Source organism: Megalobrama amblycephala, linkage group LG20 (genome assembly GCF_018812025.1).
Source record: "Megalobrama amblycephala isolate DHTTF-2021 linkage group LG20, ASM1881202v1, whole genome shotgun sequence".
NCBI lineage: Eukaryota > Metazoa > Chordata > Actinopteri > Cypriniformes > Xenocyprididae > Megalobrama > Megalobrama amblycephala.
Window position 1 is genome coordinate 34,047,151 of NC_063063.1, and position 23,207 is coordinate 34,070,357.

The 23,207-nt window shown below is 37.6% G+C and overlaps 2 protein-coding genes across 24 annotated transcripts in view; both read right to left on the bottom strand.

The window, feature by feature from the left end:
• Positions 1 to 6,097: 6,097 nt before the first annotated feature.
• On the bottom strand, positions 6,098 to 10,422 carry LOC125256036 (C-type mannose receptor 2-like). Of its 2 annotated transcripts, XM_048171676.1 has the most exons (5): positions 9,986 to 10,422; positions 7,956 to 9,148; positions 7,330 to 7,698; positions 6,904 to 7,251; positions 6,098 to 6,754 (listed from the first exon to the last, which is right to left on the bottom strand). In XM_048171676.1, exons 3-5 carry the CDS (start codon positions 7,574 to 7,576, stop codon positions 6,390 to 6,392), a joined length of 960 nt encoding a protein of 319 aa, XP_048027633.1. In that variant the 5' UTR covers positions 7,577 to 7,698; positions 7,956 to 9,148; positions 9,986 to 10,422; the 3' UTR covers positions 6,098 to 6,389. The 2 variants fall into 2 exon arrangements, with proteins under 2 accessions (XP_048027633.1, XP_048027632.1); XM_048171675.1 differs by lacking the exons at positions 7,956 to 9,148; positions 9,986 to 10,422 and adding an exon at positions 7,775 to 7,942.
• An 8,853-nt stretch (positions 10,423 to 19,275) lies between these two features.
• Positions 19,276 to 23,207, bottom strand: part of LOC125254972 (calcium-activated potassium channel subunit alpha-1-like) — an 87,793-nt gene continuing 83,861 nt past the window's right edge. For 21 of the 22 annotated variants that reach the window (XM_048169808.1, XM_048169810.1, XM_048169809.1 and 18 more), the window contains one exon: positions 19,276 to 22,229. In XM_048169808.1, coding sequence (XP_048025765.1) covers positions 22,081 to 22,229 — 149 coding nt within the window. In that variant the 3' untranslated portion in view covers positions 19,276 to 22,080. The remainder of the gene's footprint in view (positions 22,230 to 23,207) is intronic. The other variant, XM_048169827.1, reaches the window with a different exon arrangement.

A 23,207-nucleotide genomic window follows, 5' to 3' on the forward strand; every position in this document is an offset into this window, starting at 1 on the left:
TAAAGTCTCTACGACTTACGTTTTGGTCTAATCACTTTTAGGGAAGCATGCTGATCCTTGGAAATTCTAACAATTACAACAGTTTCAGCACAATGTGCTCGAACCCTTAATCAAACCCTTTTCTTTGAATGACACATTGATATTACAGTACAGAATGGCACCATCTTTTGGCATCATCCTGAACATTGTATAAGCATTCGTTTCATGCGTCGTTAAACAGAAGCGCGTAAACGTCACATCCTTTTGATTTTCTTTTGATGTCCTTCACATAAAAGTCAGTCTACAGGCTTTCATAAACAACCTAGAAAGTTGGGGAAGGTCTCATTTTTTATTTTTGTATTTATTTTAAATTAACTGCAGAATGGCACAATTTTTTTTACATGCAAACAATATTTTGCATGCTGATTCACACACTCTCTGTTGTGGAACCATAGGCCAATATCGTGAGTTCCACATTGCATTTCCTGAACAAAATTATCATGCACGGTCGCTGTTTAGTTGTGCAGAGCTCATGCTGATCAGACACAGAAAGCATTTTTTCAGCACACACACTTACAGGCTCCCCGAACACACACCGAAATGATGATTCAGAGAAAACTGCGTCCTCACGCCTCTGGAGACTGATTTTATATGAGTGCAAATAAAAACCGATCAGGTTTATTGGTCGCTGAGGGACTGAATGGATTAATTTGTAATTGCTGGAGAAAAACACTGATGTGCGAGTCGAACCGAAAACCGTGGTTAAAAAAACACGTCGAACTGTATTGTTGCATACTGTGAACTAACATGAACAGTTTTATTAACTAAGCTTAATAAATGCTGCAAAAAATATTTCTCATTGTTAACTAGTGTCAACAAATGAGATCTTATTGTAAAGTGTTCATCTTTGTTTTATTTACAACTTCGAAAAATCCTTTTTTACTGCATTTATTATCAAACGTTATTTTGCTTCTCTTGCAAATGTTTAGTGCATGTTTAGATATTTTAACTGGAACACCAGAGAAAAGTACAGATTAGGAGCATTTTTGTCTTTTGCGGTGATCCTGAGGCGCTCGTCTCCTGAGAACTCACACACTTCACACACGTCTGCCGCAGGTCTGTGTTCTTCAGGGAGACGGGCTGCTAAAAGCTTTTCAACACCAACATCTCCCCGTGATCCCAGAGAAATCAAAGAGAGCAAATCTCTCCCGCTGAAGAGCCGTGGATGTGAAGGCTGAAGCTGATCAAAGTTCATCACGTCCCATCATCACACGACACGAACACGTGTGTTCAGATCTGCTCTTGATCATATTTCAATAGCAAACAAATCTGCCTTGATTGAACATGAAAAATGTCAGTTTTTATATCCTTTGCATTTAGTTCATGCATAATAAACGTCAGAAATCAATATGGCTGAGAACGCACACTATTTCAAATAAACGCTGTTCTTTTGAACTTTCTATCCATGAAAGAATCATGAAATGTTTTCAACATTGATAATAATCATGTTTCTTGAGCAGCAAATCATCATATCAGAATGATTTCTGAAGGATCATGTGACACTGAAGACTGGAGTAATGATGCTGAAAATTCAGCTTTGATCACAGGAATAAATTACGCTTTACTATATATTCACATAGAAAACAGCTGATTTACATTAGAATAATATTTCACATTTTGTACTGTATTTTTAGCATTAATTATATCTTTTCAAAATCTTAATTATTCCAAATGTTTAATAAATAAATGTATAATGTATAATAAATGTCAACACAGGGTTAAAGCTTCTCTCAACCCTTTAGAAGAGTGAAACCTGGATCACACACTGGTCTGAAACGACCATCAGGAGCCAGCGATGATGTCACACTGACCCTCTGACCTCGCCCTCCGTGTGTTTCCATGGCAGCAGTAAACAAAGAGTCCAGAGACAGGAAGGAGACGAGCAGATGGAGATTAATGACCTTTGACAGACGAACTCTTGAGAGAAACTCCCGTGAGACTCACAAGTCAAACTTTGTGTCAGGAGTGATGATGTTAATTTTCCTCATACACTTATGGATATTTCATCACGGCCTCTTTCTTTTGCACGATTCCTCTCGGACATCCCTGTATTGTTAATGGCGTTCGGAGAGATTTGGTCTGTCTCCACAGAGGCGGATGGGTTGAGAGATTGTTGACAGCGTTCCTGTGTGGTGCGCGTCAGTGAAGCCCTTTGAAGTGAATGTCAGGGGAGATTTATGCCGTTAACACTTTGTCTCTGTGTGAGAATGAGTAATAGTGTAAAACACAGAGCTGTTGAAGACGAGGCGACAGGATTGTTAGTGTCTTCTGGAGAATATTTAAAGCTCACTCAACAATGCTCAGTGTATCTGATGCTCAGGTCCTCATGATACCAGACTGTTGAGCGACATGAAAGTGTGTAATTTTTTCGCTCACCTTCAGCCTGTGTCCCGCCCCTTCAAGGACCGTATTACGTTATTGACAGGTAATCTCCATTAGAGAGATCTACTGTCTGTGAGGTCAGCCGGTTATGAGAGGACAGCACTGTATTATCTGTGAAGGGCTCGAGCCTGACAAAACTCATTATGATCTAACGTCAAGCTCACAACAACATGCACAGAATTATAAAATTAGATGATAAAATTAAGAAATCATATTTTGGGAAAATTAAGATTTTGTTCACATTTTAACTAATTTCTGTAACATTTTACTTTGAAGTTCATTGGTACTCACTGCAAAAAATGCTTGTTTTTAGTCCAAATATCTAAAAATTCTTTAAATCAAGATGCATTTACTAGACAAGAAAAATTACAAGCTATTAGGTGGTGTTTTCTGGGGGAAAAAAAAGTTTAAAACATGCAAAATTATTTGCCAATGCACTAAGAAAATGATTATTTTGCTTGTTTTAAGTAAAAACTCACTTAATTTTGATTTGTTTTTTTTTCAGAAAATGCACTTTACTTAAATGCATCTTGATTTAAAGAGGATCTATAATGCCTCTTTCACAAGATGTAATATTTGGTGTCTCCAGAATGTGTCTGAAGTTTCAGCTCAAAATACCCCACAGATCATTTATTATATTTGGGCGCCATTTTTGTGTGTGTCCCTTTAAATGCAAATGAGCTGCTGCTCCCGCCCCCCTTTCCAGAAGAGCAGCTCAACAACAACAAAGCTGGAGAATCTCACGCAGCCAAAATGAGGATTTTGTTCAGCCTTACATTGTTCAAACCGGAGTCGACACTGATGGAGAGACTCAGGAAGAAGTTACAACTTTTAGACGTTTCTGAATGGTTAGTGGATAAATTGATGTAGTTGCTGTGGAGTTGATTCAACTCATCCACTAGCATGTGCCGTCATGTTCATCTTTTGTGTTGAATTGACCCTCGTTTGTGAAGCAGTCACAGATATATTAACACTTTACCACTTGATTTTGGGGTAAAAAGATGACCCGTGCATGTTGTTGACCGGTTCAGACGTCAGTGTGAGTGTGTGTTTCCGTCTCCAGACAGCAGAATGGCTTTAAAGCTCATCGATCCTCGGCTGTTGTTGTCTTTGCTGTCCTCTCTGGGATTTATAAAGCGGACTGAAGCTCGTGGATCACAGCGTCTTAATAAAGTCTCACATTGTGTCCTCACAGCGGATCAGATCCGGGAGGTTATGAATCTGTTTCAGTCACAGCGGGATATTTCACCTTCATCTCATGCTTTATTTCTCTGAACGCAATACGCTACAAGAGGTTGTGCTAAATTGTGAATATTCATGAGTGAAGTGATGATTTACAAAATATATATGATGCTTTATTGCTTAACCACATAGTATTAGTCAATGTGTGCAGAAAATACATTTCCAAGTAGATTTAGTTTTTCAGATATGTGTGTGCTTTAGGGTGGAGTTTGTCTTGTTCAGTGGGTGTGGCCTGTTCTGACTCTTCTGATTGGTTCGGCTGTCTGAATCCATCCTGACTGACACTGACCACAAAACACACTGATTCTGACTGACGGGTGAAGCTTTCCAGCTCCTGCCAATCAGAGTCATCATCTCGTTTTCTTTTCTTTTCTATGATACAGTGTCGCATCAAATGATGCCAACATGACGGATGTCGTACGTCCAAGAATGAATTTACTGAAACGGCACACTTCATCAGTACGTTCTTCACTGATACAGTACATGATTTCAAAACTCTCAATCTTGCAAAGATTTAATCGCATTAACCTCATTTTTTGTCAAATTCGGTGACTAGTTCTGCCTCTGAAAAGCTTATTGTACCTGGTAAACATGGTTTATGCAGTTTAATCAAATTGAGTCAAAACAGTTTCCAATTTTTAAGAACAATCATGTCAGGGAATTTTAAAATTGTGATTTCCAGGCCTGGAAAAGCCATGGAAATTTGTAAAATCCTAAAAAGTTATGGGTATTTCTATAGTGCATATACTTTTTTTCAATTTTTTAAAATAAAATAAATTTAAAAAATAAATATAAAATAAATATAAAATACTTAGTTATTGCTCTTTAAGTAAAACTTACCTGAATGTCACTGTGAAACATCAGTCTGTCCATCGAGGGTCTTACTGGAGCCCTTTGTTCACTAATAACATGAATCAATTAAATATTAATTAAAAAGACTGGTGCTTCAGAAATTGAAATCTGTTCCAGCAATCTCAGTATATAGATTAAATATATATATTTTTATATATAAAAAAGGTTTTATTTTCAATAACCAAAAAGTAATTTCTCATTTCCTTCCCTTTTGGGGGTGAAATATGACCGACATGTTCTTGACATCAAGAAAGATTGTGGGAAAGTGTGGGAATCATGAAAGCTCTTGTCATCTGTGTGCAACACGCGTCAGACATCAGGCCGTGTCGTCGGGGTTCAGGCGCTGTAATTCAATTTTCTTCTTGTGTTATTATCTTCCTCTCTGATGATGAAGAGAGCTGTTGGAAAAGAGCAGCGAGTATCACACACCCGACAACATTAGTCCACTGCTAATTAAGACTAACTAATGAGCCATTCATCCTCATTTAGACTAAATTTACTGCCAGGAAAATGTGCTAATTACCGCCATTACTCATCTGTTCAGATCACACGTGAAGTGAGCGGCACATATGGAGGGATCCAACATCACAATTTAAATTTAAGATACAAATCAATGTTTGACCAAAAGAATTCCTCCTGTTTTAGACTTTGAGAAGGTTTAATATCATCCATTCGTGTCCAGTTAAGTTAAAACCCACACATACTGTAGCAGATTGCGTAAAACCTTTTCTATTGTAAAATACATTAATGCTCGGTTTCAGAATCACTACAGTCTAAAAATACTGCGTTAAAAACAAGCTAAGTTGGGTTTAAAATGGACAAACCCAGCAATTGGGTTGTTTTGACCCAGCAGTTGGGTTAAATGTTTGATCAACCTGCTGGGTAGTTTTATTTAACTCAACTTTTGTTTAAAAATTACTGTATTGCTTGCTTAAAATGAAGCCAAAGTATGTTGGAAATATATATATATTTTTTATATGTTTAATAAAGTAGCATTCATTAATACGTTTAATTGAATAATAATGTGTCAGTAAATCAAACCAGTGACTAAACGGTCAACTTCATTTTGTTTCTCTTAGCAGGATGAAAATAAATAAATGGTGATTAAATTATATATAGAAAGCGATCAAAGAACGCTCCCTTTACAATCGCTGGAGCTGTCAATCAAACAGCGAGAGTTTATCAGTGACTGACGCACGTTTTATTCAATAAATCTCTTAGTTACATTGAGTTTGCAGTGTTAGTTATGATGAAAGCATTCGTTAGATGCAATGATGAGATCACTGCTTTCATGTCTGTGATCGACTACAATGTTCATCACTGCAACCTTTAATGCCACAAACTTAATATAATGCCATAGATCTAAATATAATGCAATAATCAGCACTTTTCACGATTAGTTAACCTCGAGAGCTGTAATAGTAAAAACGTGCTAAAGGTTTTCGAGAGAGTAATACTGAGCTATTTCATATGCAAAGATGTCAGCCAATCACAGCAGTGGGCGTTTACACTGAAGTCTCACAGAGACACGCCCCTTAAAACAGCGTTCAAATCAGAGGCTAAAATCAGGGCAGGAAAAATGACTTTTATTTCTAAATTATGACAATTTTTGATGTAAAAAGCATACTAACATTATAAGTGCACCCCAGGAAACATTATAAAACAATAAAACAGCAGTTCATGACCCCTTTAAAACACACATATATTGTGTTAGTATTTTAGGCATCTAAAGAATAGTAATTATCATGATTATTAACAAACAGAAATAAAACACAATTAGTAGATTCACTCAGAGAACAAATCAAACAAATTGAAAGTAAATAAGAAAAATAATGAAGGATGAAAACAGTGAATGTAAGTAAACACACAAACATTCACTCATCATTTCTGCAGATGAAGTTGAGTTTGTGAGATTCAGGAAGGCTGATCCAGCGCTGATCTCCTCCAGACTGAACTGCTCCTTTCCTCTTCTCGAGGCGGCAGTTTTCCGGTGTCGTTCCGTTCCCTGGAGCCCAGTTCTGATAGCACACGATGTCTCCTCTCACCCAGAGCCACACGTTCATGCTGCAGAAGTTGTGTAAACCCAACCAGACCGCCGCAGTAGACGCCCGTTTGGCCACGTTCATCACACGACGCTGAATCTCTTCTGAATGAACCGAGACCAGATCCGTATGGTTCTGTCTGCAGTATCTCAGAGCTTCAGACCACGTCAGATTCTCTCTGATCAGAATCAGTTTATCTGGACACAAAACAAAACACAAGCATAAACTAGAGCAAAAACAACATGCAGAGCAAACACTGGAGGAATGTGTCCTGTCAGACATGTGGTGTGAACTTTAAGATGTCTGGAGGCGATGGATAGATTGTGTTTTGTGAGGATCTGCTCACCTTCATGACACACAAAAGGTAACTGGCTGCTGCAAGTGTTGTCACCCCATCGTTTCAGAGGGTCGTCTTCGAGAATTGTACAGTTTTCTTTACCTCCATCATTATTAGGTTGATTAGGATACCAGTATCTGAATGAGGAGTTGCTCTGATCTGACCACTGCCACGAGTCTCTGAACAAACCGATCCAGATCCATAATCCAGATAAGCGATTATCATTAATGAACTTCTGCACCAGTTGATTCTCATTCTGGTTCCTCACACTGACCAGATCGATGTGATTCTGTCTGCAGTAACTCTGAGCGCTTCTCCAGTTCATCAACTGACTGACAAAGACGAGTCCTGCGTTCACTTTACGAAAAACAAATGAGAGAAACATCAGACAGTTATGAATGAAGGTTTATTGTCAGTGTAGGGAGCTGTACTCACTGTTGTTAGATGAACTGCAGATGAATTTCAGGTAGTAAGTACTACATGAATAATCATAAAATTGTCCATTAAATATGTAAGCACAATCATCTCCACCATCAGGTTGTCCAGATCCCCAGTTCAGATAGAGCGCAGGTTCACCTGAAGACCACTGCCATTTATTAACACTCGTTCTCTGCAGCCCAATCCAGACATACTGATGATCTGAATCACTCACACTCTTGTTCACCTCGTTCATGTCGTTCATGTTGTCAGCGGTGGCCAGATCTGTGTAATTCTCTCTGCAGTATCTCTGAGCTTCAGTCCAGGTCTTCCTCACGTTTATAAAGTGATACTGACGCTGAACACATTCAGATACGGAGCAGAGAGCTGTGAAAGAGAGGCTTTGATTTAATGCTTTTCATAACAAACCTGATGAAACTAATAAAGCAACAAACACATTCACCAATGAGAAGAAGAATGAAATATAGAGGTTGGTCCATTTCTGAAGAAAAACATTGAAAATTTCAAATATTTATCTTAGAGTAAAACATGATCAATAAAAAACATTTTAGCAGCATAACACAATTCACAAACATCTCAAAGTCTAGTTGTGTTTGAAGAATGAACATCTGAGATGTTCTTACTTTAGCGGTCGTGTGTCTCTGTCCTGAGTCTGATGTTTCTGCCTCAAACTTTAAACTATGTGATTCTTATATCTGATTTCATCAGAAATTTTCATATTTTCCTTCCTCCTTATTTGTATATTTTTCAATCTCTTTTCTGATCTGTCTCGTCTGTGTCAGACAGGATCAGTCTAGAAATTATGAAAATGTGAAAATTATATATGAAAATTATATATATGAAAATGATATACATATGAACATTCATAATTTGTATTTTAACATCCCCAGCTAAACAGCTGCTTTACAGGGGACCTATTATGCCCATTTTTACAAGATGTCTCTGGTGTCCCCAGAGTGTGTATGGGAAGTTTCAGCTCAAAATACGCCACAGATCATTTTTTATAGCGTGTTAAAATTGCTGCTTTTTGGGGGTGAGCAGAAACGTGCCGTTTTTCTGTGTGTCTCTTTAAATGCAAATGAGCTGCTACTCCCGGCCCCCTTTCAAGAAGAGGGCGGAGCTTCAAGAGCTCATGCTCTGGCATACGCAACAACAAAACAGGGCAATCTCACGCACTGAAAATGTCAGAAACTGTCAGTAACGGTGTTCAGCCTTATATGTTCGAACCAGAGTCGGATTCGAACCAGAATGATGGAGAGAAGAAGTGACAACATGTTGGCCTAGAATGCAACAGGACGTTTCTGAATGGTTAATTGATGAGTTTATGTAGTAGATGTGAAGTTAACTATCTTGAAGTCAATTATTAGCATGTTCCGTCATAATAATCTATAAATCGCTGTACAGGTGCTTGTGTGGGAACTGTTGCAAGATGCCTACAGAGCCAGAGAATATATGCTGCATGGAGATCGAACAGGTATAGTTTAGTTTATTTATGGTTATTACTTTTGTTATCTTGCTTTTATCCACTATTAGTACAATCCTGTTGTAGCAGACCCCGTCTGAATGATGACCAAAACTTACTTTACTGATGAGTTTATGAAATGTATTGTACTTCACACAAAAGTTGAAGTCCGTTTTCACTCCAGAAAATTGGAGTCCCGTCAGTTTTTCCCATCAGCGTAGCAGATTCATTTCTGTCGTTTCTGAATGACAGATCCTAGTGATGATGTGTAGATGGAGAAGAGAAGCGGTCCAAGCACCGAGCCCTGAGGCACTCCTGCCGCTGGACTTAGACACCTCACCCCTCCACAACATCCTGAAGGAAAAAACATTGCTAAGATTCGGAATATGTTATCTATTTCTGATGCAGAAAAGTTAGTTCATGCTTTCATGACGTCTTGACTAGATTACTGTAATGCATTATTAGCTGGTTGTCCTGCTTCCTCAATAAACAAGCTACAATTAGTACAAAATGCAGCTGCTAGAGTTCTTAGCAGGTCAAGAAAATATGATCATATAACACCAATTTTATCATCTCTACACTGGTTACCCATTAAGTTCTGTATCGATTATAAAGTATTGCTAATGACCTATAAGGCTCTAAATGGTTTAGCTCCTGTGTACTTAACCGATCTTCTATCGCCCTAAAATCCTTCATGCTCTTTAAGATCACTAAACTCTGGACTTCTGGTTGTACCTAGGATAGCTAAGTCCACGAAAGGAGGGAGAGCGTTTTCACATTTGGCTCCGAAACTCTGGAATAGCCTTCCTGATAATGTTAGGAACTCAGACTCGCTCACCCAGTTTAAATCTAGATTAAAGACGCATCTCTTTAGCCAAGCATTCACATAATGCATCTCATACCAGATCAATTGCACATGACTATCTTTGCTTAATGTTATGAACAGCAGCTACGCTAATTATTCTCCATTTGCTTTTCTGTTTTGCCTCGGGACACCCGTTGCTTCTACGTTAAGTTAAATTGCTAACAGTGATTGTAAATTAATTGCCTAAATTATTACATTATTTGCTAACTGCATTCTCTAAATTGTGATGTTGACATGCATTCTCTGTAAAGCTGCTTTGAAACGATATGTATCGTGAAAAGCGCTATACAAATAAATGTGAATTGAATTTAATTGAAAGGACCTACCTGAGTGGTAAGACTTGAACTGCTGGAGTGCAGTTCCTGAGATGTCCTTCATCATGAGGGTGGTCAGGAGGATCTGGTGATTAATGGTGTCAAAAGCAGCTGACAGATCCAGCAAAACGAGTTCTAAGAATCTGGAAGCTGCCTTTGCCTCAATAACCGAGAGCAGGGCAGTCTGCATGATGTTTTTACCAATTTGGGAGGAGTATATTTTACATAATGTGACTTCAACAACCAGATGCATTTTGTCCAGTTTCATCTAGAATGTGAAAAATTCCCCTGGTCTTTTCATGATTGGATAGCTATCTAGCTGATCAGTCATGTTACGTCTGTCGTCATGAAATGACGTATGACTGTCGTTACTAATCAAAATGTGTGGATTAGCATTTCCTATTTCCATTTAGTAAAACTCATTTTTTTATTAATGACTACACCCACCCCACCGCTAAACCTAACCTTAGTGATTTATAGTGCATATACTTTATGAACACATGCATTCTCTGGGATCGAACCCACGATCGCATGATCACATGATTGCATATTGTTATATATTGCAATGCTCTGCCAATTGAGCTCTGCGAAACCCGAAATATGACGCAGATAAAAGGGAACAATGCATTAAAATGAAAGTGTCCTGTTGTCGATAGGGGTGCAACTTTAGTAAATGCTCCTATGGGTCTTATTTCAGGCAAGTGACAAATGACCTATGTAGGTGTATTGGTTGGAGAACATGTTGTGTTGTTGTTGTTGTTGTTTCATTTCTGCCTTTTTCAGTCCTGCTGTTTACTGTTTCTTTGTTTATAAAAGAAACACATTTGCATGTAATCGAATCCTCATCACTCATTTGTTTATGTCCACTCCAAATTTATACATTCAGGGTGGACAATATTTACATCTCTGACATGAAGAAAAAGTATTTTTAACCCATGCAGCATGTTTTAGAGAGTAACTCTGTGATGCTCTCAGAACATTGAGGCCTTCTGGGGCCAGTTGCACAAACTCAGCCACTAGGAAGTAGTTTTTTGCTTTGGGGTTATCAACTCCTTCCTCGAATCGACAGAAAGTTCTTCTGTTCTTCTAACACGTATGTGCATTTACTGTGCACATACATGTTTTTATTTGAACTTGTATTTTAACATTATAAATACCTGCATGTAATTACAGCTATAATTATTTTTTGTAATGAAATCTATAATTGACCCTTTCCTTACACCTTAACCCTTAAACCACCAAACCTGTCCTTAACCTTACCCGTATCCCACTTTAATAGCAGCAAAAGTGTTTTGCAATGCAATATGAACACAATAAGTACATTGTACTTATTTTTTAATGTAACTACACAGTAGGCTAATTAAAGCCACCTAATATAAAGTGTGACTGACTAGTCTAAGCAGTTTATGCAACCAGACACTGATTCAACCAATCATCCTTTTGACTTTTATCTCGTAATTTCGATTTAGTAGGCCTATGCCATAATTTTGACTTTTTATGTCATAATTGATATGCAATGCCTTTCAATTCATTCTTGGTGAATTTCCTCTACAAAGTGTTTTTGACAGACGAGCTGCTGCTCGATTAACTTGGAACGCTGTGAAACAAACCCCCGGCATCAGCAGTTTTTCCTGGATATTCGGTTTTCCCGGCCGGGATGTTCTCCGGGTTTCCTTATCTGCTCTCGGCAGCGCTGCAGTGTGTCCTGCTCTATCGCAGATTGCAGAAATATCTTTGACATTCAACCAGCCTCTCGTCTGGCGTCCGAGCTCTCTGCGTGAGAACTGATGTCCTCTCCAATTCAATTTCCTCTGCCGTGATCTGGTTTTATCAGGGTAATAACTGTTCCCAGGCCTGTGCTGATGAAACCTGTCAGTCCCGCGGGACACGTGCAGGGATTGAGGGCGAGCAGACGCGCGCGGACCGCCGCCGCAACATACCTGTACACGTGCGCGCGCCCTGCTGCGTGTCTGTGTCCGATCAACCTGTCAGCGGGATAATCCCGGACAGATGAAGGACATCAGCGCAGTAATCTGGGAGTCTCTGCACAGCTGTGCCACGGTCTGAAGGTCGACAGAAGGTCCGTTTTCCTTTCACAATTCTGCCAAAAATTCTGTTCTCATGTTGATCTAAACCTGTGTCACCTGATGTCTTCTGTGCATCTGCAAAATGTAGAACGACGTGAGTCAAGTTACGTCATCTTTATTTCTATATACAGATTGTTTCAAAGAAGCTTCTAGTAAATAATGATGCTTCAAATCCTGATGTAAAGCAGCTCTGAGAGGTCAATAGTGTCAATATCCAGCTCAATGTTGATTCAGTTCAGTTCAATAACTGTGTAAAGGCGAGTATATGATGACAGAACGTTCAAAATATTCCTTTAAATCTTGAAGAAAGACTTTGTGACTTTTCCTTGAGAAAGAAATGAAGAGGTTGAGTCTTGTGGACTGAAGCGTCTCTGCTTTTATTAGTTTAACCGTCTGCGGGAGTTCGTCGGCGGGTCAGATTTGGACAGGCTTACGCTCTCAATATTGAAAAACCAATATGTTCTGAATCAGGGTGATGATTCAAAGAGATCCGTTCTGGTCTGAGGATCTTCTGTGATAAGATGAAGAGACTCTGACACTGAACAGAAAAACAGACCGTCAGTCTTTAGAGACGAAGATCCTGAACTTATGAATCATTTCCTCCTTCACTTTGAGTAATGTCTGCAGAAGAACATCATAAACACCAAAAACATGAATATAAAATAAAGTTAAAAAAGTTCAAATGTGGAAAACAATAATAGAATTCATTAGTAGTAGTGGTAATATTAATAATATACACTAGCGTTTAACAGTTTGGGGTCAGTAAGATTTTTAATACTTTTATTCAACAACGATGCATTAAATTAATCAAAAGTGACAGTTTACATTTATTTTGTAAATTTACAGACAGTTTATTTAAAATAAATGCTGTTAAAAAATAAATAAAAATAAATTAAGAATCTTAAAAAAATATTTATCACCATTTCCACAATGTTTTCAAACACTGATAATAATCATAAATGTTTCTTGAGCAGCAAATGATTTCTGAAGGATCATGTGACACTGAAGACTGGAGTAATGATGCTGAAAATTCAGCTTTGATCACAGGAATAAATTATACTTTACTATATATTCACATAGAAAACAGCTGATTTACATTAGAATAATATTTCACAATTTTTACTGTATTTTTGATCAAATAAATTCAGCTTTGATCACAGGAATAAATTACATTTTTACTATATATTTTAAATTGTAAAAAATATTTTGTGATTTTTACTGTATTTTTAATCAAATAAATTCAGCTTTGATCACAGGAATAAATTACACTTTACTATATATTCACATTGAAAACAGCTGTTTTAAGTTGTAAAAATATTTTGTGATTTTTACTGTATTTTTAATCAAATAAATTCAGCTTTGATCAAAGGAATAAATTACATTTTACTATATATTCACACAGAAAACAGCTGATTTACATTGGAATAATATTTCACAATTTTTACCGTATTATTTTTAATCAAATAAATTCAGCTTTGATCACAGGAATAAATTACATTTTTACTATATATTTTAAATTGTAAAAAATATTTTGTGATTTTTACTGTATTTTTAATCAAATAAATTCAGCTTTGATCACAGGAATAAATTACACTTTACTATATATTCACATTGAAAACAGCTGTTTTAAGTTGTAAAAATATTTTGTGATTTTTACTGTATTTTTAATCAAATAAATTCAGCTTTGATCAAAGGAATAAATTACACTTTACTATATATTCACATAGAAAACAGCTGATTTACATTAGAATAATATTTCGCAATTTTTACTGTATTTTTGATCAAATAAATTCAGCTTTGATCACAGGAATAAATTACATTTTTACTATATATTTTAAATTGTAAAAAATATTTTGTGATTTTTACTGTATTTTTAATCAAATAAATTCAGCTTTGATCAAAGGAATAAATTACATTTTACTATATATTCACACAGAAAACAGCTGATTTACATTAGAATAATATTTCGCAATTTTTACTGTATTTTTGATCAAATAAATTCAGCTTTGATCACAGGAATAAATTACATTTTTACTATATATTTTAAATTGTAAAAAATATTTTGTGATTTTTACTGTATTTTTAATCAAATAAATTCAGCTTTGATCAAAGGAATAAATTACACTTTACTATATATTCACATAGAAAACAGCTGATTTACATTGGAATAATATTTCACTGTTTTTACTGTATTTACTGTATGCTAATAGACAATCAAACACCTGTAAAGCCACTGTTAATTTGCTTCTTTATACATCATGCATCAGGCACTCAAAATCCTTTAAGGTCGAAAGCCTGAGAATTTCAAGTAGGAGTATCCCACATCTGACATGATGAGAAGCAGAGTGTGTGTGTGTGTGTGTGTGTGTGTGTGTGTGTGTGTGTGTGTGTGTGAGCACTTGCAGAAAATGAGCCATCCATCATGGTACTAATGCTTGACAAGAAAATCAATTAACAACCCAATTAAAGTTTCTCGGTTGTCTGTGAGCAGCGGGTGTGTTTGACTCCAGCGGCTGCAGAGGCTCTCTGATCCAATCCAGTGTATTATTACAGTTAGTGCCCGTCATTCTGACATTTACAGTAACACACACACCTCAAATGTGTGCTTCTTTGTGCCTGTGCTTCAACATGTTCAAACAGTGCTCGGAAACGGCCTGCAATTCAGAAAAATGTGTGCATTGTTCACACATTTATTTGCATGATTTTGTACCTGATTTGCATGCAAAATAATGTTCTGCAGATGTAAGCTTAAAGAGGACCTATTATGCTCCTTTTACAAGATGTAATATAAGTTTCTCCAGAATGTGTGTGTGAACTTTCTGCTCAAAATCCCCCACAGATCATTTATTATAGCTTGTCAAATTTGCCCCTATTTGGGTGTGAGCAAAAACACGCCGTTTTTGTGTGTGTCCCTTTAAATGCAAATGAGCTCCAATTTGCAGAAGAGGGCGGAGCTTTAACAGCTCAACAACAACAAAGCTGGAGAATCTCACGCAGCCAAAATGAGGATTTTGTTCAGCCTTACATTGTTCAAACCGGAGTCGACACTGATGGAGAGACTCAGGAAGAAGTTACAACTTTTAGACGTTTCTGAATGGTTAGTGGATAAATTGATGTAGTTGCTGTGGAGTTGATTCAACTCATCCACTAGCATGTGCCGTCATGTTCATCTTTTGTGTTGAATTGACCCTCGTTTGGCATTAAATGACGGCATGTCAACAACACTCTACTACAACAACTCTTCCTCTTCTCTAAAGCAGCCCAACATGGCCCCGCCCCCTTTGTTGTGTGTTCTCGGGGGCGGGGTTTATGTAAATTTTAGGGTTTGTGATGTCACAACCCGGGAAGAAGCTCGTTGTAGTCCTTAAAAAGCGATTTCTGTAAAAGAAAATATCTGCTTTGCATTGAACTTTGAGCGTCGTAACTTTGCAGATGTTGTTTATGATCAAACAGTTAAAAAAGTGAAATCATAATCAACCGCTTTAACTCTTATTGAACCCTTTAAAAGGCTTGTGAACGCAGGTATAAGCAGACGTCAGTAATGTGTCGAGAGGTGCCGACAGCAGTGACGTGTCTTTCTGATCTCCCTCGAGCTTCACACACATTAACACACCGTCACACGCGTGTGTTCCGGTCAGCGGGAGCAGCTGGGTCCGAGAGGTCATGTGAGAGACGCCCGCAGAGCTCGACTGGCGTGTCACGGCTCACATTAACACACTGTGACAGTCTTTCACACCTCGACGTCTGGATCCGACGCTGACCGAGCCTGTCTGAGTTCAGCTGGAGTTAGACGACACCTTTCCATGAATCTCATGCAGTAGTTCTTTATTATGAGGCAAAAAAAATCATGCATGAATCAAATATTTGATGTATTATTTAATGCTGCAGGTTGATGATGACCATGTTATAATTGACTCAGCACACACATCTTCCTGACAGGTAACTGAAGGTTGTGAAGGTGACAGGATGTGATGTCAGACTTGCTCAGCATCATGGGTAACACTGACCATTAATATGGCAGCCGTGGCGTTCCTCTCCTCCTCCCTCACAACAAATTTGACAACGTCTCTCAGTGTTTTTCAGTGTTTCTGTGGACATCCGTCAATGTCTCTGACAACACTTCGGTTTGTGCTCGTTCTGAGAGACGGACAGCAGCCGGCCGTCAGTCAGATGATGCAACACGCAAACAACTAATGGGCTTTAAAATGGGAGTTGTTCTGGGATGCACAGACGCCGATCCATGCAGAGTTTTCTGTAAACACTGACAGATATGATCAAAACAAGCTTTTCTCCAGCTAGTGTCACATCACTGCTACTGAAAGTGAAGCTTCTACATTAATGCAATAATCAGACACGTGTGCTTTTCTCTCTGAAATGAAGCATTAGGATAGTCACTGAATATTTAGGGAAGAATAATATTCTTGAAATAAGCAGATATCACTTCTGAGAAGGACACTGATATCCATCTAGACGTCTCCTCTGACAGGTCATTAAAGCTCCGAGCTGACCGGCGTGTGTCGTCTCAGCGCGAGTAACCGATGGCCGTGATGATCAGATGTGATTCGGCCGGTTTGCTGAGCTGAGCTGGCGATTTCTGCCCGACTCCAGACGAGCCAGCAGGCCATCAATAATGTGGGAATTAATGTCACGGATCATTGTGGAACCGAAAGCACGCTCGCAACAGATCAGCATCGCCTTACACACCGCAATACTTTCCGTCCGCAGCGGAGGACACTCGTTTTTCACCCTGCGAGAGCTTTATTGGATCTGGAAGCGTGTAAAGCATCCTAATAGGAACTGAGAGGAACAAACATGAAATTTAAAACACAAACACAAAAATATGTACTGTAATATAATGCAAACATGTCATCCCGAGATGGATGTGGGGAACGAAATGTTATGAAAGAAATATATAGACGGTGAAGCACGGACACAAGAACGATGACTTCGGTAAAGTGACATCTGTTTTTGTTGTCGTTGAAGGAAACAGGAAATGTGGGACATTTTTTTTATCAATTAGGATGAAATATACTCAGTTATTGGTTATTATTTTTCCCACCTGCAGAGCCTTGGTCACATTAAAAATAAGCCTAAATTTAAGATTTATATATTGCAGGTGCATATAAAATTTCCATCCATTTAGATATCAGCCTGTTAGCATTGTTAGAGAATGTCGTCATTCAGTAAAACCGAAATTTTGGTTAAACCAAAAGACTTTTTTGGTGACAAATTGTGTCCATCTTGTAAAAAAATGACAAAAACAGTGTTGATTGATTATAAACCGCTAATCTCACTGTTAACACTTAATAAAACTTCAAAATAAATTATATCTCATATCATATAAAATTTTCATCCATTATTTGGATTACAGTTTTAACATGAACAAACTAATAAACATAATGGGATGCATATTTGTCAGTCGTGTACATAAATGAAACAAGAGAATTCAGGAATTGTATCCTAATTTAAAAACAAACAAATATATATATATATATATATATATATATATATTTACACATATTTGGAACATTTATGCATATATATATATTTGGGTCAATGACGTGACGGGTCTTTTTTTTTTTTGTCCAAAGGCCTTAATAATAATAAAAAACAAAGATATGACATCCAAAGTATGTAAGGCAGTGCAACTAGATCTCTCTTATTGAATTCAAAAGGTTTTAATGATATTTTTCTACATATGAAGGTATTTTAAAGATTTTGAAGTGTCAAAAGGTCATTCGGTTTAACCGTCCAAAGGCCAATACAGCCATTTCATTAGTGATTAAAATATCTTAAAATGTAATAAATGTATATATTTATTATTCTGGCATGATTTTATAACATCATATATCAACATAGTGCAAAATGGTATTAAAATTATGTGTAGAAGTCGTTGCTTTGTTATGAGAAACAATGTCTGGAAAAATGAATTTCATTGATGTCATTCGAAGTAACCGATATAAAGGGACCATTCTGGATCAAGTCATGTGGTCAATATCATGTGACAGGATGTGACATCATTCAGACACCTGCACAGGATCACATGATCGTAAAGCAAAGTAACTAACTCTCTCTTAACTATTTGATAAATTCATGTTTTCTCTTGATCATACGCATGTCCCGAAACATCCGGTCATTCGGTGCAACTGCTATAAAACATGGAAAATGTTGTAATATTTTAAAAACTTGTACTAAATATAAAATGTTTGATTGTCCTTTTGCTAGATATCAGCCTGTTAGCATTGACTGAAAATATCGTCATTCAGTAAAACCAAAATTTTGGTTAAACCGAATGACTTTTTTGGTGACAAATTTTGTCCATCTTGTAAAAAATGACAAAAGCAGTGTTAATTGATTATAAAAACACAATCTCATTGATAACACTTAATAACACGTCAAAATTAATTATATCTCCATTATAGTTTTTACATTTTTAACAAACCTTATTCGTCAGTGACCCAAATAATGTGTGTTTTGACCATTTTATAGTGTTATAAATGTCTCTATTGTAAGTCTGGTCTCTCTTCACTGGCGTTTTATGAGTGTTATCTGAACACACACTCGCCTTGCTGGCATTTTAACAGCTTGTAAACTCTGAAATCCATTTTTGATATTTGATCTGTGAGTTTGTGCGGATCAAGTGGGGCTGTTTTTCCTGCAGGATGAGCTCATGTAAAATGGATGGACGGCTCTGGCACTCAGAAGAGAATCGTTCAGGTCGTCTCACGGTGTTTCTGTCACTCCAGGGCAGAACTACAGCTTTGATCCTGAGATACGGAAGATGTTTTATGTTGCATTCGAGTGTTTATTTTGTCCTTTGACCTCAGCGGATAGCAGAAGATGATCTGGGATGATAAAGGGTTAGTTCACCCAAAAATGAAAATTCTGTCATTAATTACTCACCCTCATGTCGTTCCACACCCGTAAGACCTTCGTTCATCTTCAGAACACAAATTAAGATATTTTTGATGAAATCCGAGAGGTTTATGACTTTAAAGCTCCAGAAAGGAACTAAAGACATGGTTAAAACAGTCATGTGACTGCAGTGGATCAACCTTCATGTTATGAAGAGACGAGAATACTTTCTGTGCACAAAAAATAAAAGACTTTATTCAACAATTTTTCCTCTTCCCCGTCAGTCTGTTATGCAGTGAAGGCATTCAGTGTTCACGTCCGAACGCCGAATCAATTATATACATTTCATTTAATAAACATTTCTAAATGACTGAATAAAAGCATCAAATAACTACAGATTTACCAGCACTAATACATCCATATTTATTCTGTGAAAATACAAAATAAAATCATGTACATTTTATTTACAGCCTTTTGTACATTATAATATACTGTATTTATATCTGCGTATATAGTGGCATGTTAAACAATCCTGCAGCTTTCCATCCGTTTTCATTAAACCACATGATTCACGCTGAACGCTTAAGACATTTTCTTTAAATTCATCTGTGTTGTGAATCACTAAAATGACACACATTAATCAAACTCCTTGAGCAAATTCATGTCACTTTTCAGTCATCCAGTCTGTAAATATTGAAATCTGTTGATTTTAGGGTCACTTTTCGCTGGAGCGGGTCTGTGCGGTTCCTCCCTCGAGTCCGGTTCTGCCCGGCACTGCTGATCTGAGATCAGCTCTGTTAAGGCTCACGTGACGTATATAGAAATAAAGCTCACGTTTAACCTGATCAGAGGTTTATAGAAAACACTGGAATGACTGAAGAAGTGAACACAGACGCTCAAGGACGCGTTTCACGGGTCTGAGCATATAAAATGACTAACAGCACTTTGTTATTAACAGTAAAAACCATCAGATCGAAAGCAAAAGGCTAAACAAAAATACACTCAAATACTGCAGATCGGCACAAGATGTGGAATGCGTTTAATCTAATCAGCGTCATACATGAACTTTAACCTCCATCCTCACATGACTAATATATGGAGATCTGAGCAGGTTCATGAAGCTGATTATGTATTATTAACCCTCACCGTTTATAATTGAGGTACAAAAAGCATCGTTATCAAAACGAATAATGCGAAACAGCAGGTTTATTGCTACAATGCATCATCATCATCATCATCATCATCATCGGTACGAGAACACGGCGAAGCTGCCATTTCATCCAGCTGTAATCGGAGTTTATTTTCTCGGTTTTTATGTGTCCAGCATCTGGATCGGTTCGGGGTTCTGTCGCCAATCCCGTGCCGGGCAGAGAGCCGGACCGAGGGAGGACCCGTTCCCGCTCTACGCGACGTGTGCCGTCCGATATCACTGCGAGCGGATCTGACATCGGAGCTCTTTGGCTTGAAGAGGGAAACAGCTGGATTTCCCACCCATAATGACAACTTCATGTTGTACGGTAAGTTGTAAATGAAGTAAACCTGTTATTTATACATATTTAGCTCGTAGAAGAGATTTCTGTCATCTACAGGAAGTGTAGTACATTCTACGCTCATCTCTTCTTTATGTACGTCTATAGCTATGATACTTATTTCCAAAACCAGAGCTTCTCAACTGGTCGGTATCGATCAATCCATCAATAGACCTTATTCACAGCAGCGCCATCTGTGGTTGACGGGAATGAAAGCGAGGCTGTTATAGTGATCGAGGAGCTTTATAGAGCGGATCCATTGATTTATAGACGCATCTGAACTATGCTAAAATCCACACCAACATTCATATTTATAAAAACAGTCCTTGATGTGGAAAAAGTTTTCAAAGTTCTGGCCTAAAATTAACACTCGCCAACCGCCAAATATGAGTAAAAAAGAAATGGTGTCAATCGCCAGTTGGCCGGTAACATTTTTTATGAAATCTAACAATGCAATATTGTGAGAACATGAACGTAAACGAACGTGAACGACGCTCAGGACAGCGCTGCGTCGTCACAGGAGTTTAAACCTTGGCAATTTAAATATTCAAGCGCAAGAAGATGCGAAAGGGAACTGAATTCATGACTCGCACGCTGTGTGCGCAAACATCTGAGGCGCGTGAATACTGAACTGAGCTCTCTTTCACGTCTTTTTGTTCTTGAACGGACAAATTCACAAAATTTGTCTTGACAAATATCCTAGTAAACACAGTCGGTTACAGCTAAAGGTGTGTATTGCATCTGTGCATTAGTTTTAAAGTGACAGCAGCCTAATATTCCTGCTGATCTCTGTGTTTAAAGTGGACCTGTTTTCACAAGATAAAGTCTCTGGTGTCTCCAGAATGTGTCTGTGAAGTTTCAGCTCAAAATCCCCCACAGATCATTTATTATAGCTTGTCAAATTTGCCCCTATTTGGGTGTGAGCAAAAATACACTGTTTTTGTGTGTGTCCCTTTAAATGCAAATGAGCTGCTTTCCAGAAGAGGGCGGAGCTTTAACAGCTCAACAACAACAAAGCTGGAGAATCTCACGCAGCCAAAATGAGGATTGTCAGTAACTTCATCTGTGCGCAATTTCAAGATGAATTTGCAATTTATAATTTATACTTCTGGAAGAGAGGCGCACGCATGTTTTTAAAAAAAATGATCATATGTTCAAATGTAGGCCGTTTTATAAACGAGGCTCGGTAGTCTCTCTCTCACAGCGGTCATGGTGCTGCTCTGAATGAGCTCTAAAGTCGTACATTTGGGAAAATCAATGCTTGATGTGATTAAAACACACAATCTAATACATTCAAAAACTGTGAAGGAAAATAAAATACACTTGATTATGGTAAATAAGTCATGGCGACATGTTTCCCCACATTACTAACCAATTTCAACCCAGTTTAAGTTGAAAAAACTATTTAAGGTGAAGTAGGAGGATAAATTTTTATGGGCTATTTGCAGCAAAAATAAATCATATTTCTGTTGAGCACAGAGAGTTTCGTGTGGCTGCTTGAATTATTAAACCATCAGAATTTAAATTAATAAGACAGATAAACACCATTTGTTGTCCAGCAGCGACAGCAGTCGAGATCTCTCGATGCGCAGCGATGATCGAGTCTGCGTCACATTCAGTTTGTCCAGACGTCGTCTCAAGGCTCCTCCACTTCTCTGATTGGCTGGATGATGTTGCTGGTGGATTTGTACTGATTGATCTGATTGGCTGCGTGTGTGTTGGTGTGTTTGAGTTGTGTGTTCCTGGGGAAGCTGTTCTCGGGTTCATCTGTGTACCAGTTTTTGTCTGCAGAATGATTCACATGGTTTAGGCCTGAAGCATGCTCTACACACACGGGAAAGCAAACGTTCAGCTATGCATTGTCTCGTGCATTCTTGAGTTTTGAAATGAGCAATTCATACTGTACATGTTGCATTCAGACGGATGGATTCACGCCTCTGTGCTTGTGACGTGTTTCTGATCTCAGAACAACAGGTGAAGCAACTGCAAAAGCTGCATATGGAATGATTTCATATGGAATATACTGGAAAATGCATCTTAAATAGAGTCAAAAGAATCAGCAAGAAAAGTTCTAGACCTATTTTGTATGATTTCTTGATGTATTTTCATGTGCATTTATCTTAGTTTTTTTAGCATTTAAATGCATTTTTTTTTTTTTTTGATGAAGGCATTCGAGAGCATTTGCAATCAGCAATATTTCGTACAATTTCTTGATCATGTATTTTCTTGTGCATTTATCTACATGTGTGACAGTGTTTTTTTTTTTTTTTTTTGCATTTAAATGCAAAATGCCATTTGAGAGCATTTACATAACAGGAACTTTTTTGGTGCTCCAGTCAAAAATTTTATTTTATTTTATTTATTTTTTATTTTTTACTTTATTAGAATGGTACGAAACTTAGTAAAGGTTTTGGCACTTGCTATGTGAACACACACCCACAAAAAAAAAAAAAATCATGGACATGATTCGAAAAGGTTAAATGGTCATGAAGAAATAGTCACACACGTGCTCGTCGCGGTCAAAAATGAGCACATTGGAAATTGAATTGGAGATGAATTTCATCTAGTGGAAACTTTTGGTACTGCAGCCAAACAAAATCTTACTGAAAGCTCATTTTTTGAGATATCAAGCTCACGTTTGGAACACAACTTTCTTAAGATTTATGGCTTTGATTTTCTTGCAGTTTTAGAGTAAAGAATGTTTTCGAAAATATATATTTCATATAAAAATTTTAAATAGTATTTTTGTGCATTTTTCATAAA